This window comes from Tenrec ecaudatus, chromosome 1 (assembly GCF_050624435.1).
Source record: "Tenrec ecaudatus isolate mTenEca1 chromosome 1, mTenEca1.hap1, whole genome shotgun sequence".
Lineage (NCBI taxonomy): Eukaryota > Metazoa > Chordata > Mammalia > Afrosoricida > Tenrecidae > Tenrec > Tenrec ecaudatus.
Window position 1 is genome coordinate 182,480,801 of NC_134530.1, and position 16,906 is coordinate 182,497,706.

Sequence of the window (16,906 nt, forward strand, 5' to 3'; positions counted from 1 at the left end):
GAGTAATTAAGTCATAAGTATATATACTTTAGACCTGAAAGGGCTTTGGTGGAAATTGATTTTAGTTCAATTTAAAACACTAGTACTTAAGCTAAAAACAAAAGAACATTTACAATTATCAAGATTTATAAAACTTTTAACTATTCTGGCATATTACTTTAACGAGAAAAATCAAACAAAGTAAGTGTTTCTAGAGTAATAGTTACATTTCTAATTGTTTAAGAATTCATACCTCTTAAAAGCTGTTCCTGTTTTACCACAAGCCCCTGGTATTTTTTAAATGTTTTTTCATAATCTTTTCTCAAAGTTTGATTTTCAGGGTCTTCATCAAGTAAATGACATAAGTTAAGGATCTTAGGTACTCAATAAAACAAAAAAAAAAGCTCTCTGAAAAGTATTATGACAAATATTACTATTAAATTTTAAAGGAAACATTATTTTAATAGCTTATTTTAACACACACACATATATATGTGTATATATATACATATACATATATATATATATAAAATCTTCTCTGCCCAATAACTGTGCTAATAGGATATCTTAGTCTATGTTTCAAGGATTTTTTCGGAATACTTTTATGTACATATTTGATTTTCACTGAGGACTTGAATTTCCAGAACATCCAGAAAATATTTCCAGAAATATTTTATGTGTACAAGTCTATCACTTTCCACAAAGTATCAAATGGATCTACGAATTCGTGTCAAGTAAGTACTAGTAAACTACTAGATTCAGCTCAGACAGATGTCTACAACATTTAAAGATGCAAATTACAACTACAGCTTTTCGTCACCCACATTAGACTCCAAGGGAAATATACTAAAATTATAGGTAAACAAATTTAAAAAGTACATTTTAAGGTCTGAAATAATGCTCTGAATTTACAGAAATAATCAGTTAAACAAAGAACCCTGAGTATGAAGTAAACAAATGATACTCTTACATGTTATTTGTAGCCAATCAGAAGGAAATTTTGACAGTAAAATAGTACTTATTTCAAGAAAAATGGTCAACATTCTGAAGGATAATTTTATATCTCTTCATTACCATAACCTCTTGATTCTAAGACACACTTCTCCCATATTTAACTGCTGCAGAATTAGTGTCTCTTCTAATCCATGATGCGTCATTATTTAATTAGAAGCATTCTTTCTTTTCTTAGTGGTTCAAACACAGTAGTGAAATTTAGAATTAATGTAACATGTCCTCAAATATTAGTTCTTGTCAACAATCACAATCATGAAGAAAGCTAAGCAAATTAATGATTACTAAAACATTCTAGTAATGCTTTTCTCCCTTCCTCTCTTATTTAAATAAAGTTTGGTTACACCGAACCATTCAGGAGCCACTATGATAAATGTCTTCATATATGACGAAGTTGATTTTGAAAAGAAAGTCCTTAATTACATTGCTTCAGTGTGGAGGTAGGACAAAGGAATAGAAGGCACTGAAAACTGATTTTGTTCACTAAGCAAAAGAACATTATAATAAGTAGAATCTCAAACCACAAAATGGGCTAAAATCACTAGACAGTTACCGAGAAGAAGATAAATAATCATCTGCCAGAGATATTATAAAAAAGAGCCTTGTATTGCAAAATACATTCATTTCTAAGATTTATTTTATAGGTTCTATCACTTATTTGGTCTCTCAAATTTGTATTTACTAAGAAAGTATCTTTGTACTAATTAGAAAAACAGAATTTAAAATTAGGCCCATCACCAAACTTACATTAATTCTAAGCAAAGTCATTCTACTACTCAGAGAGAAGTACAAAAGCACCAGCGGTGAGCCAAGGTTTAGATAACTAAAGGATTTCAGACGGCATATGGTGTAGCCCCGTAGAGACTCACCCATTCAGTTGCTCATAACCACTATTTCTTGCTCATAAACTAAAGGCAGCTATGGAGACAAAAAAACCCCAGCCCACCCCCCAAATTTACGTCAAGCTGCAGTCTTTCTGTTATTTTCAATCTTTATCTTAACCTTTATGCACTAAGCATTGTGGTTTACATTCAAGAACTCTGAATGGTAAATAAAAACAACAACAATAAATAAAAAACACGCTATCGTTCCAAAGCTTATACCAATAGGCAACAAAGGGGCAAATATTATTTTAAAGGATATCAGCTTTCTTCTTTTTAGAAAGCTCTTCTTGCCAAAGCTCATGTCTTTTTAACTCATGATCAATGATATTCATACACAGAGCTCCAATTTTATAATGGGTGATAAGTCCATGAAACTGAGAAAAGCTTTAAAGAAGAGATGTTAATACATATTAAAAGGAATACGTTCTATAGGTTAAGGAGATTTGTTTTAAGTAAACATTGGGACAAGCAATAAATGAATACACTCACAGTACTCATACACAAAGACTTCACAGCATAAGATTACTTTAAAGATAGTTTAACATACTCATTTCACTGAAATCACTTGCTCATTTTTTTGTTGTAAAGTTAGAATTACAGTTTTGCAATTAACTACTTTTTGAGGTACTCTAAAAATGAAATTTCAGAATACCAAATTAGCAAAATTAATTGTGCAATAATACTAGAAATTGAATTTATTTATTGTATAAAACTGGTACCAGAAAATAAACAACAGCATATTAGTAATCGGGATTTTCCCATATTTCTTCAGCAGTCATTTATTCAGATACTTACTCAATAACTTTAAGCTTGGTAACGCTGGCACAATTTTGAAATAGTGGCAATCAGTTAGCTAAGAATTGGCTAGAAACTTCACAGTGTCTGAATAAAAAACCTTTTAAAGATTACATGTTGATAAATAATATATATGGACACATAAGAGTATGTGTGTGCACATGTATTTTATATAAAACAATATAATTTCTGAACACTTTCTCTGATTAAAGCTTTATTCTAATTCTTTATATTTTAGTTCATTAATTCATGTAGTCCTAAAAACTACCCTAAGAGGTTATTTTCACTGCTCATATCCTGAAGATGATGAGGAAAGTGAGGTGCAGAAGTCAATGAATGTAACCAAGGTCACAAATACAGGGGTGGGGAAGAGAAATCCAGAGAGTTACATCCAGAGGCATAAACTCTAAGCTGTTACACTCACTTCCTGTGTTTGCATGCAAAGAGGTGTGTGTACATGCATGAGCATTTATAGACTACATGAAAGAACAGAGTGCTGGAGAGAGAAACATACTGTGAATACGGGTTCAGAGACTGAGCGCGAACAGAAACAGAAAGCCTAGGAAAACAAATGATTTCCTGCCTGAACTAACGGTGTAGAGAAAAATACAGATTAGGACTTTTACTTACAAATTTTTATACTTACCTAGAAAAGCAAAAAAAGATGTAAATTATATTTGTAGCTAACTCAACACTTTGCTTCCAGTCTTCTCTCAGGACTCTTGCTAACGCGCCAAGAGCAGTTTCTAAAGAAAGAAGGGAGACGTACAATAAAGACAATTCGCCTTACCTCTGGTAGAAAGGATGATTTGGTTTTAAATGTCTAGTCATTAATAAATAACAAGGTTAGGAACTGGAACAAAAAAGTAGGATGCATTTTTCCAACACTGAAACCTATTTTTAAAAGGCAAACAAAATCCCCATTTCAAAATTCGTAATATATCACCTTAAGTTTACAACTACAAAGAGAAAATGTGATTTAGACAGAGTGACATAATATGTATTATGAGTGCTAAAAAAATAAGGACACTTATTTTTTTATTTTTGTTTCCATTTGTAATCTTGGTTTTAGATTACCATCTTTTTCTTTTTTAATATATTTCATGTATTTGAGATTTAGAAAAAATTAGGATAAGTTTAAAGAATAATGAACATTTTAGCAGGCTAAAACTAACTCCATTAAAAGAAATTAACATGAAAATAAATTTTATATGTAGAAAAATAATATTTCAGTATCATGCAAACTCATGCTAAAATAGTAAAAAACTGAACATAATTCATACATTAGCTTTAGGCTAAGTTAATAAAACATCTATGCTACACTTTTTTTCTTGGCAAAGGTAAAATTAATGAACACATTGTTAAGAATTATCATGTCTAAAATAAAAATAAAGTAGTGAGATTGGATTATTATTACAAAATACATAAGTCTTAAAATAAACAGTGAAATAATATATTTTCTTAAAACACAGAAATCATAATCTAGACACATTCAATAGGCACTTGGGATATTGTTATTTATAAATTATCAGTAATTACTATGGCAATGAAAATTGCCATCATGATTTTTAATTTTAGAGAGTTTAATAAAGTGATTCTCAAATATACAAAAAATGTACAAGATCAGCAATGTCAATTTTGCAGGGGAAGACAAGCAACCAGGAGAACTTCATTAATTCTAAAGCTTTTGTCAAACAGTATGATACAGAAATAGCAAAGCTCAAATAGGTAAATGAGACCAAAATGGAAGAGAAAAACAGATCCAAGTATTTTTGTATTATGGAAATGATACCTGGCACAGAATAAGTGTTCAAGAATTATCTGTTCAAATAAAGAATAGCATGTATGGTAAATATATGTTTCAAATCTTTGCATATTCCACTAACTAGGTTGGAATAATTAGCTATTAAATATGGAAAAAGATAACTAAATTGCAATTTCCCACTTTAAATAAAAATAAATTTGAGTCAAGCATTTCCAGAATGTCTGGGTGTGAATTTCTAAAATCCACTCTTTGATAAACAGAATAAGATACATTGGTTAAAAACTGTAAGAACTAATAACTAACCAAAAGATCACAACAATTCAAGAAGTGCTTATTCCAGTAAGAAGGAAAAAAACCCAGTAAGAACAGTGACCTTTGAGGCATTTTAACTTTCCTTAATTCCATTCTCTTCAGTTCAGCTATTTGGTAGACCTTGAAAATCAATAGGATCCGAATTGCTCTCTATGAATAGCAACCTAAAAGCAACTAGTAGAGCCAGATCAGCTTAGAGTTCAGAGAGCTGTCGCCACTCTGGGGCGATCTGGATGCTCCCTGAGAAGTTCCACTCAGTTTGTCTTTGGGGAGTGGAAGTGGAGATGAGCTTCCTTCTGAGGCTGTGAAATGTTCTGGAATTAAATAGTGACAATGGTTGTACAACTTTGTGAATGCATGAAAGCCATTTCACTGTACAATGAGAAACATTTAATTAAATGACATCTCAACAAAACTGTTAAAAAAACAATGTTCCCAGTAGATTATAAACGTCACTGTAAAACAGAACAAAGAAGTCTTCCTACAAATATGTAAAAACTAAGATTTAAATTGGAGTACATGGAAATTTAAAACCTCTGCATTACAGAAGATACTATGCATAAAAAAGCAATAGACAAGTAATTATATCCAAGTACATGGGAGAAAAATGATTAGAATTCAGAATATAAATATTTAAGACATGAAAATCATATACAATCTACTTTTTCTCATCTTTTAAAAATCATTTTATTAGAGGCTCATACAACTCATCACAATCCATACATACATACAATTGTGTAACACACTTGTACATTCAGCGCCCTCATCATTCTCAAAACATTTGCTCTCCACTTAAGCCCCTGGCATAAGCTCATTTTCCCCCCTCGTCCCCACTCCCCCCTCTCATGAACCCTTGATAATTTATGTTATTATTGTGTCATATCTTGCACTGTCCATCTCCCTTGACCCACTTTTCTACTGTCCATCCCCCAGGGAGGAGGTTATATGTAGATCCTTGTAATGGGTTCCTCCTTTCACTCCACCCTTCCTCCTCCCTCCTGGTACCACCACTCTCACCACTGGTTCTAAAGGGATCATCCGCCCTGGATTCCCTGTGTTTCCAGTTTCTATCTGTACCAGTGTACATCCTCTGGTCTAGCCAGATTTGTAAGGTACAATTGGGATCATGATAGTGGGTGGGGAGGAAGCATTTAGAAACTAGAGGGAAACTTGTACATCACACCCTGACTGGTTCGTCTCCTCCCTGAGACCCTTCTGTAAGGGGATGTCCAATGGCCTAAAAATGGGCTTTGGGTCTCCACTCTTCACTCATTCACAATATGATTTTCTGTTCTGATGATGTCTGATACCTGATCCCTTCGACACCTTGTGATCGCACAGGCTGGTGTACTTTTCTATGTGGGTTTTGTTCTGCTAGATCGCTGCTTGTTTACCTTCAAGCCTTTAAGACCCCAGACACTATATCTATATCTTTTGATAGCTGGGCACCATCAGCTTTCTTCACCACATTTGCTTATGTACCCATTTGTCTTCAGCGATTGTATCAGGGAGGTGAGCACAGAATGATTTTGTTGATGCCTGATAGCTGATCCCTTCAGCACCTCATGATCACACAGGATGGTGTGCTTCTTCCATGTGGGCTTTGTTGCTTCTGAGCTAGACGGCTGCTTATTTACCTTCAAGCCTTTAAGACCCCAGATAATACATCTTTTGATAGTCGGGCACCATCAGCTTTCTTCATATTTGCTTATGCAACTGCTTTGTCTTCAGCAATCACATCAGGAAGGTGAGCATCATAGAATACCAGTTTAATAGAACAAAGTATTCTTGCATTGAAGGAGTACTTGAGTGGAGGCCCAATGTCCTTCTGCTACCTTAATACTAAACCTATAAATATATGCACATAGATCTATTTCCTCATCCTCATATATTTACATATGCACATGCCTTTAATTGAGACCTCTATAAAAGCCCTTTGCCTCCTAGCTCTTTCCTCTATTTCCTTTGACTTTCCTCTTGTCTCCCACTATCATGCTCAGTCTTGATTTGGGTTTCAGTAATTCCTCTTGGTTACATTACCCTTGATCACACCCTACCAGGCCTCCTACACCCTCCTCACCACTGATTTGGATCACTTGTTGTTCCCTTGTCCCTGGGTTTGTTAACACCATTATCTCCCCCACCCATGTCCCCCCAGAACTGTGAGTCCCGTTGTTTTCGCCTCCATATTGTTCATCCAGCCTCTTATTTAAACAGATCTGCGGAGATAATAACATGCACAAAAACAAGACAGAGCAAAACCAAGCAACAAAACAACGACAAAACAACACACAACAAGAAAGAAAAGCTTGTGGTTAGTTCAAGGACTGTTTGTTGGCCTTTAGGAGTATTTTCCAGTGGAATCTGTTGGGGCGCCAAGCCCTGGCCACAGTCTACTTTTGGTATTCCCTGGGGACTTCATTGCTCTGCTTCCCTTGCTGTTCTGTTCCACACCCTTAGTGTTTTGCCTCAGTGTGGTGAGATCAGATCGGGCGGAATTCCCATACTGTGTCTCCAGTGTTGTCCCCTGTAGGGCTATGGGTCAGTGAGGGATGTTGTGTCTTATAGTGGGGCCAGCCATGTGGTCTTCTCTGTGGATTGGCTGCTCTAAGCGGGAATATCATCCTCAAGGCTTGATGGGACAGGGTGTGCTCCACTCTCTCTTCCTCCCCATTCAGTTGCCCCCATGTGCTCTGATCAGACATGTCCTCTCCCAGAGCTGCAGATTCAGTGCTGTCCTCTGAGATAAATTTTTCTGCAGGGAGGGGCAGGTGTCCTCATAGTTGGGATTGAGGCCGGCTCCTCAGACCTCTCCACTGGTTCCCTACTCCATGCGCACATGTTACATGCACATCTTGGAGCACTGCGTTGAAGTTTGGTCCCTCTTTCCCTATGGAGACAATCTACTTTTGTTATTCACTGTAATTATATTCCAATACTTTCCCATGATGAGTCAAACTAAAAAATGGACCAGCCTTGTCAGACCTCAGCTGGGAATATTTTGCCACTTTGCACATGTTACGACTGTTAAGTGGTACTGAGTCAATTTTGACTCAAACTAACCTATGTACAATAGGATAAAATACTAAGCAATCCTGTGTATCTACACAGCCATGTTTAAGCCCTCTATTAAAAATTATATACTGCTTCAGGTACTGGTTCCTCCTGATAACATACTAGCATACTAGAGACAAAACCTCACCATCCTAGATTCTAAAGAGCATTATGGCTGTACTTGTAAAGACAGATTTATTTCTTCTTATCAGTCCATCATACATCTGATACTTTTTGCCAACACACAAATTCAGAGAATTTTTTGGCTTTTCTTAGTCACTCTGCAACTTTTTTCCCTATTTATTGATCCAGCTGAAAAGGTGTTTGGTTTCTTTATGTGGCGGTGTAATTCACACTTAAGTATTGTCAACAGTAAGTGCTTCAAGTCCTCTTTAATTAACAGGCGGTGAATGTGTGTTCTTCCAATCATGTTGCCGTGCTCTTCTTCCTATAACGTCACTTTTCAAGATTATTTGCTCAGCACACAGAACAAGCATGATAAAGGCTACATACCTTTCACACACCTGCTCTGATATAATAAAACAGCATCCTCTATTATGTTCTAATGAATCCCTATGTTGTTATGTGTGCATGTGTGTGCGTGTGTTTGTGTACACACAAATGACCACAAAACTGCTATGAGTACTTTTAGTGAATTCTTACTGAGTTTGTGGATATGATATTCAGATACAACAGTTAAAAAAACATTGCTACAAAATCACAGAAATGTTTATTAACCAAAAATATAAAAACGTGAAGCTCTTGTTTCTTGACACATCTTCCATGTTATATCTTACACTTACGAAGGCAACATTTTCAACTCTCCTAAGCTCTTCCCTGAAGAATTTAACACTCGGTTTATATCATGTCCAAAACTCATATTGTTTGTCTTCTAAATATTCCTTGAGTTTAAGGGGGGATTCTGAAGGGGTAATATCTGGGCTGTAGGGAGAATAAAGGCAGGTTTCCCAATAAAATTTTTGTAGGACAGCACTTGCTATCAGCTAAAAGTGAGCAGGTATATTGTTGTAATGCAGGAAAAAAACCAAAAACATCACTTTCCTATGTTTTATCTCATCCATGTAGTTTTCAATGATCTTAAAGCTTCTTCATAATAAGCCCCAATGCCTGTTCTGTGTCCATGAAAATTACTCCTCTTACACCACAGCCTTCTGAACGGACTGACCTCTCTGCCTTAGAAGTAGGTAGCTCAGCAGATCCCCTTGGAGTCACCATTTGATTAAGATACATTTTAGTCTCATTAGGATACCATGAAGGCACTCTAATGAGACTAAGATATGTGACTTACTGACAGTTGGTGTGGTTGTTGTTAGGCGCCACAGTCATTTCTGCATAGCGTCCTATGCACAACAGAACAAAACACTGTCTAATCTTGCACCTGCCCACTGTTGCAGCCGCACTGTGTCAATCCGTCTTCTTCAGAGTCTTCCTTTTTTTCACTGCCTTGCTTTTCTACCAAACATGATGTCCTTCTCCAGGGAATGGTGCATCCTGACAACATGTCCAAAACATGTAAGACACAGTCTCTTTGACCTTGCTTCTATGGAGCACTCTGACCATACCTCTTACAAGACTGATAGGCTTGTCTTTCAGCAGCCCATGGTACTTTCAATATTCTTCGCCAGCACCACAACTCAGAAGTATCAGTTGTCCTTAGGTCTTCCAACTTTCCCATGCAAAGGAGGCAACGGAAAATACCATAGCATGGGTCAGCTGCACCTCAGTCCTCCAGGCAAAAGCTTTACTTTCCAGTACTCTAAAGGGGTCCTGTACAACAGATTTACCTAATGCAACTCTTCTTTGGAGCCCTTGATTGCTGCTTCACTAACATTTTAATTGTGTATCCCATCAAGACAAAATCCTTGACAACTTCAATCTTTTCTCCATGTTTCATGTTATAGGTATATGGTCCAGTTGTGCGGAATTTGGTCTTCATTACATTGAGTTGTAATGGCCATAATCTTGGATCTTCTTCAGCTAATGTTTCAAGTCCTCCTCACTTAGACATACACTAAATATAGAGACATATTTAAATATGTTTTGTTTGGAATAAACCTATGCCTACATGAACTAGAACCCTAGTAGCTAAGAAAAGGGGGGTTCTCGTGATAGAAATAAAATACTAATAGCTTATTACATTTTTTCAAAGACATATGATCAGATCATCATACTTGAAAATAATTCTATGCTGTTGTTACTGAGAAAAAGGTTTTAAAAGCTTCCTATCTCCTTTTCTTTACTACAAAGCACTTCTAATGAAAAGGAAGCAAATACAGGAGGGATATTAAATTCAATCTAAAGGAAATTATATTTTTTTCTGTTTTTCAGTATCTGAAACCCATAGTTGATGAACCTATAAAGACACAAGTAGAATAAGGGTTTCCCGGGGAGCGGGGGGGTGTACACTGGTGGTGGGGACAGGGGGTGTATGTAAAAGGAACTGACATCAAGTTGTTCAAGAAGGAAGAAAATGTTCTGAAACTGAGTGTGGTAGCAATTACACAGTACTGTTTGGTGTGACTGAACTGTGGAATGATATCTGTATTAACTCCCAATAAAATGGTTTTGGGAAAAAATAAAGAAAATTATAAAGATGAAGCATAACTTTTGCTGTGCTGACAGAAAACTAATAGTGAAATGATAATTTAATAAAAACAATACATACATACTTTTGAAAATGTTACAGCCTTGAATTTGCATCCTAGTTTTAAAAATACAGCTTTCCAGAGTATTCCCTGTGTAAGTGGTTTAAGAGATATACACAGCATATTTACAACATATTTAAATGTTACTACATGTTAAAAAATATGAATAAAACAGAAGGGAAGAGAGCTGTGAAATACGGTTTCTCATACTGGTAAAAGCAATTTTAGGATGTATTGCTATAATAACAAAAACCAGCTGCTATCAAGTCGATTCTGACTCTTGGCAACCCTGTGTGTGTCAAAGAACTGTGGCCATGGTGTTCACAAGGTTTTCAACAGTTAATTTTTTGAAAGGAGATCCGGAGAACTTTCTCCGTGCCTCTCAGTGGACTTGAGCTGCCACCCCGTCTGTTATGAGCCAAACACGTTAACTGTAGCACACAGGGACTCCTACTTCTATATTGCTACAGATTTTTAAAGGTGCTCCAGTTATTTTTCTACTTCAATATTTATAGATAGAAATTACCATTCAACAACAGTTCTTCCAAGTTATCAGGATTTCGAGCAAGCTGCAGGATCAACGCAGAACCCCGAACCTTGTCAGGTATATCTTCATATAACAGTTCAATGTATTCATCCATGTCATTAATGTTAGCAAGTTCATCAATCTGAAACAAAGGAAGAGCCATGAAATACTGAAAGTGAAAACCAACACCAAACACAATACTCAACAGAACCATGGTCAAAGAATTATTTTGCAATTAATAAATTTCCCTTTATAACAACAGATAAATTTTCAGGAACTCATAGTATCTATGTTCTTTTAATAGACCTTTGAGAGCTCTAGCACAAAAGGACTTCAAGACAAAATTCCTTCCACTCTTCTTTAGTTGCGCCTTTGATGGCTGCTGGCAAGCTAAGGCTCTGGTCCCTACACAGAAAAGTAGGATGTACAACTATGCTATGACAGTTGACCTTGATGCCCACCAGGATTATGATCCTGAGCCTCCAGACCCAGCTATTTATTTCTTCATAGTGTTTGGTTATGTCTAAGGAGCTTTCAAAGCTTTATTCTTTGTGTAACGCACCATATTCACTGATGCAGCAAAGGTAAATAAACACATTCAAATATCCTCTGTCAAATATATATATATATATATATATATAGTGGGTATACTGTCACGGTTTGCCCCATATACTCAATCTGCAAGTCTATCAAAGTATGTAGTCATAGATCACCACTACTGTAGTACTGTGCATAAAACAGTATTCACCTCTGTTACCTTTAACCCTTGCAAATTTCACAGGGCCTTCTCATGCCTCCTTCATTTTTGTTGACCTCTCAATCATCACATATTATTGCCATTCCCTTTGTCCAAGTTAACTTCCTGTCTTACACCTAGTAATCATCCTTTTAGTGTGAAAACCTTTTCTTGGCTTTTTATAATAGTGGTGTCATATAATATTAGTCCTTTTATGATTGACAAGCTCATTCAACATAGTGTCCTCCATGTTCATTTATGCTACGAGATGATTCTCAGATTCATCCTTATTCTACACCTTTGCATAGTATTCCATTGTGTGGATGTACCATTGCTTGCTTTTTCCACTCTCCCATTGACGGAAACTTAGGTTTGTTCCCCATCTTTTAGTATCATAAATAGTGTTATGATTATATGCATTAGTAGTGGAAAAAAGGTAACATCTTACCCTCAATTCTCTATTAGATCAGATTGCAGTCTTACCTCCATCCCTTCAAAAGGAGGTGGATCCTTGGGTTTGCTCGATTTTTCCTTTTTTTCTAGAACAAATTAGAAGCATTAGGTTTATGGTGTTTCTAGGTAAATTTCTATTTTCAGCAAGCAGCTGAGTTTAATTCTACTAAAAAATAGGCTTTAAGCTATAGAGTTTATAAAATAATCTTTTTTAATGTACACAGAATGTTCACCTACATTCCATCTGTTCTCATGAGGACAAATGAATATTATTCTGAAGGCATTTACAATAGTGTCTTTTAATAAACAAATACGCCAATGAATGTTCAGAGCAAATCATTTTCTCTGTGCATAAACTAATAAAATCTATTTTAAAAATCTAAACTGATCCCCCAAAATATGGTAGGCAGTACCTTTCTCTTCCTTTCTAGGTAATTTTTTGGTTATACATGTAGGCAGGTGAGGAAATTGCATGGGGACTATGCCTGACCTCCTCTGATTACACAAAATAGGAGAATGTAACTCCACGTCAGCCCCAAACTGAGTGTCATGAGAGAGAAATCAGCTATGTTTCCACCCTCCATCCTTCTATTCTCTATTCTGACAGCAACCTTACCTTCCTCAGTTCCCTACTTCTCTGTTAGGTTTGAAAATGAATTGCGATGGCCACGAAGACCTCATAGACGGCACTAATGATTATGGAGCTTATTACGGGATCTAACAGGCTTCAAAACGTTAAGGATAAAGGTCCTTGTTCCTTAATGCCTCTTCGTAGCCACGCTGGCATGCATGTCTCTCTCTGGTCCTTGGTCTCTCAGGCACAGGGTCACTTGTCTTCTGCTTTGTTCCATGGACTCAGAAGCCCACCACCCTGCTTCACAGTCGTCACGCTGGTCCTCTGCTCTGTCCCATGGTCTCCGCATGGCTCTTCTGCTCTGTCTCACAGTCTCAGCTTGCCTGATGATCTCAAAGCTTCCTCATTTAGTTCCTTTGCTGCCTCTGCCACTTGGGACAGAGATCTTGCATGTGGCTCCCTTTGTGGCTCTTCTTTCTTGATGGTAGCAACATTCTTTGTCTTCCTGATTCTGAGATGGCTCATTTATATTCCCAGTGGAATGGCAAAACTGACCCATCTCCTCTATTAGGGTTTAATATATCCTATTTACATGTTCCAGCCAGTCATTTGGTGGAAAGTTACAAAACCTAATACCAAGTAATTACATTTCGCCATACCACGGTTACCATAAAAAAAGCAAAACAGTATTTTAAAGTTTCCTTTTTCTTCATACTAATTTCTATTTAAAGTAAGAATAGGAAAACCAACAAGGCAAAGAACATGAATAGACTTTGCTAAATAAAAACTAAGTGAAAACTAATAAAATACGACTTGAATAATTTAAAAGCTAAATTAAGAGCTATTGCTATTTTTTACAAGTAGAAATAAGACAATAAATTAGAAAAAATGTTCTACATTTGTGCAAAATGAACATCCTACTCAAATAAATTAAAGAACTATTCAAAAGTGTTGAATAAACTTTTGTTTATTTGTTAAATTATTTTCTGATTGATAACAATTTCATTTTCTAACAAAATCCTATCAAAATATCTTAATGATGTACCTGAAAAATCAAAGAACACATCAAATATATGTATATTTAAAATGAATCAGAATAGAATCTGATTTTAATTTCATAATTCTGTCCTAAGAATGATATTAAGTTGGTATTTGGAAAAACCGTATTAACTATAACATACAACCTGATATAAATACAAAACAACTTAAAAGACCAATGTTGCTCACTTTAAATCTATGGTGGAAGGTGGGGTGGGGGGTGAGGTGTTCAAAAAATTTATGAAAAAGATCATGGAATTTTTCCACAAACTTTTGGAAGCTCCTTTGAATGTGCTTTCAGAAAATTGGTTCTTGTAATAAATTATCTTTTTTATAACTCTAGATTCAGTATGATACAGATATTTCCTTTTCTAGTCCCTGTATCAGCCAATGTTTATGAACACACGATGTGAAATGAAACCAGATAATTTTATGTTGAAACATTTGACATACAGCTTAATACACACAAAGCTACCACGGTTGCTGATTCTTTTAATCCCTTTCCCATTCTGAGCAGTAGTGAAAACACAAACAAACGAGCAAAATTAACATTCAAATAACAAGTGCAAACAAACCATAGTCAAACTACTCCAGTTTTGCATTAAGATATCAGTAATTCTACTGACCTTTTCCTGACAGTGAATCCCGGCGGTTTTGTAGGTAATACAACAGCTGTTCCACCTCATTTAGTTTTGAGGGATGAATGAGCTTACATTCTTCAACCACCTTCCGTGCCAGGGAAGTTATGTCTGTGTTGGCATTGAGACTCTTCAGACGAATGCTGCAAGCATATCAGAATTCCCCAACTCAGGTGTTATCAAAGTAAGCAATAGTTTCAAATAAAGAATTTGTGAAGCATTTAAATGTATCTGCCCAGATAACTTGAGTAAAATATAATACATTATTGGATAAACTCAGAAAACTGTAGACAAATGTTTTTCTTTGAGCTGGACAAAAAAGAAATAAAGGAACATAAAAACCTACATCTGACTCTCTCAGACAGGTCAGCATATTCAGAGGTGGTTCTAAAACAATATTTATGGGGTAAATGTATGTAAAGTTCTTGGTCACTAGATATATATGATATGGATACTTTTCAGATTTAATTATATACAAGGTATAAAAGAAAAAAAGGTAGATATTTATATTAAAAACTCTGAGGAACAAAAGAATACATTATATATTTAGGTTAGTACATTAAAAAATACCAAAGTAAAGTGAAATAGACCCGTCTTCCTTTTGAGGAGCCTTGGTGGCATACGTTGGACTGCTAATGACAAGTCAAGAGTTTGAAACCACCAGCTGCTCCTCGGGAGGAAGACGAGGCTTTCTACTCCAGTAAAGAGTGACCGTCGCAGAAACCCACAGTGACAGTCCCACCCTGTCTTATAGGCTCACTGTGAGCCAGAAGGGAAGGACTCTATGCTGGGGTGGGGCGGGGTGGGGCCAGAACCCTTCTCTTCTTTTAACCTAGCCCAGAAGACCCATTGGGAATCCAAAATGAAAAGGTTATCTGGAATCTGAAAATGCATGAGGGAGCTCTTTGGACATATAAATTAGGCCCGGTGTGGAAGCTCATATGGCAAGAGACTACCACGCACATGCACCATGTAACACTAAGATGGAAAAAGCAAAACATGGAATTAAGATAATGGAAAATTCCATACATTTTTAGGTCCCCTCAGAAATAATATCTAAAACCAGTTTAATGATTTAGTGGTCAGATATCCCCAAATCTCTGGTCCCCTTACGATTCTGCAAGTCACTTCACAGGCTGCAATGCATTCATTTTGGGCTTAAATTTGTTAGAGGTGTTTCTAATGTTTGCAATGAGAGCTTTAACAATACCATGTCCATTTATTCGAACTTTTCTTTCACCTATTTTCTCTTTTCTTCTAAAACTTAAAAATATATATTGCATTTTAATATAGTTTGAGCTGGGCATCAGAAGACACAGACAGGAAAATCCCCCAAAAGATCTCTCAATGTTTACTTTTAACAAGGAATTGGGAAATCTTGACTTTCTTTTATTTTGACACTTTCAAAACAGTTGATTAAGAAGAAATACAATGGAAACTCACTAGACAGGCTTTTCAGATCTTTTTTAGATTTATTTTCTATCAGCACATATATTACCAATCTGATTCATCTGTGTTCCATTCCAGACTACATAAATTTTCCTCTTTTAGAATGTATATCTCTCTCCCAAGGCTTTTCCTATTATGCAAGGCATGGAAAAAACAGGCAGGGCTACAATATTTAGAAAATATTTGTAGTGTGTTCACTAGATTATCTTTATAACTGAAGAGATCTTAATTAGGCAGCTTATACTTATTAAGACCGCTTAATCTATTAAATGTATACCTATTAAGGTTATACCAAAACTCAAAAGTAGTCACACCAATTTTAGAGCACACCACAGGAAAACTTTCAGGAAACTGGGTCTCCTTTGAGAATGCAGTAGTACGTTCCTTTGCTCCTTGCCCAATACTGAAAATGAAATAGCAGTCTCCTGGGCCTGGACCTATACCGCACTGGCTACTCTTGTTCAACAATATTTGTGCTTCATACCTGTCTCAAACTATAGGAATACCCTGCCCCTCTCCCTACAAACACTTGTGGCATTGGTAAAGCCACTTTAACTATCAATAAATCACATTCTTCTTTTGATCTCACACATGATTTCTCTCCATTCTCTGAAGCTAGGGCTCAGTATCATGGCTTAGAGATACTCAGGCTTTTCCCTTACTGATACTTAAATCCACGTACCCTAATCATGGTCTGTAATTACTCTCTGGAGGTAGCTCAATGTCTTGTGAATGTGCCCTTGTCAAGAAAGCCTGAAGACTTTCAAAATATAACATTCTCATTTAATTCTAGCTGAATACGGCTACTAAGAACAGAACAGTACATTATCTTTTGATCCGTGGACGTATGAGTTCAAAAGCTTTTATTTGTAAAAGAAAGATCCCAAAAGATTTTCATGTTTCTCACAATGTACATAACTCAAACAAAACCCTGGCAGAATCAAGACAATAAAGCTTATGAGAACACTAACAAGTGTGAGGCTGTGAGTTGGAATGTACTGGGGGAGTGTGTATTTGCATGTGTAT

General features: G+C 36.0%; 1 protein-coding gene across 1 annotated transcript in view; it reads right to left on the minus strand.

The window, feature by feature from the left end:
* KIFAP3 (kinesin associated protein 3) overlaps window positions 1-16,906 on the minus strand; it is a 168,027-nt gene that overhangs the window by 126,530 nt on the left and 24,591 nt on the right. The window contains exons 3-8 of the mRNA XM_075564772.1: window positions 14,420-14,574; window positions 12,212-12,267; window positions 10,993-11,134; window positions 3,316-3,415; window positions 2,134-2,258; window positions 233-331 (exon numbers count right to left, since the gene is read on the minus strand). Coding sequence (XP_075420887.1) covers window positions 233-331; window positions 2,134-2,258; window positions 3,316-3,415; window positions 10,993-11,134; window positions 12,212-12,267; window positions 14,420-14,574 — 677 coding nt within the window. The remainder of the gene's footprint in view (window positions 1-232; window positions 332-2,133; window positions 2,259-3,315; window positions 3,416-10,992; window positions 11,135-12,211; window positions 12,268-14,419; window positions 14,575-16,906) is intronic.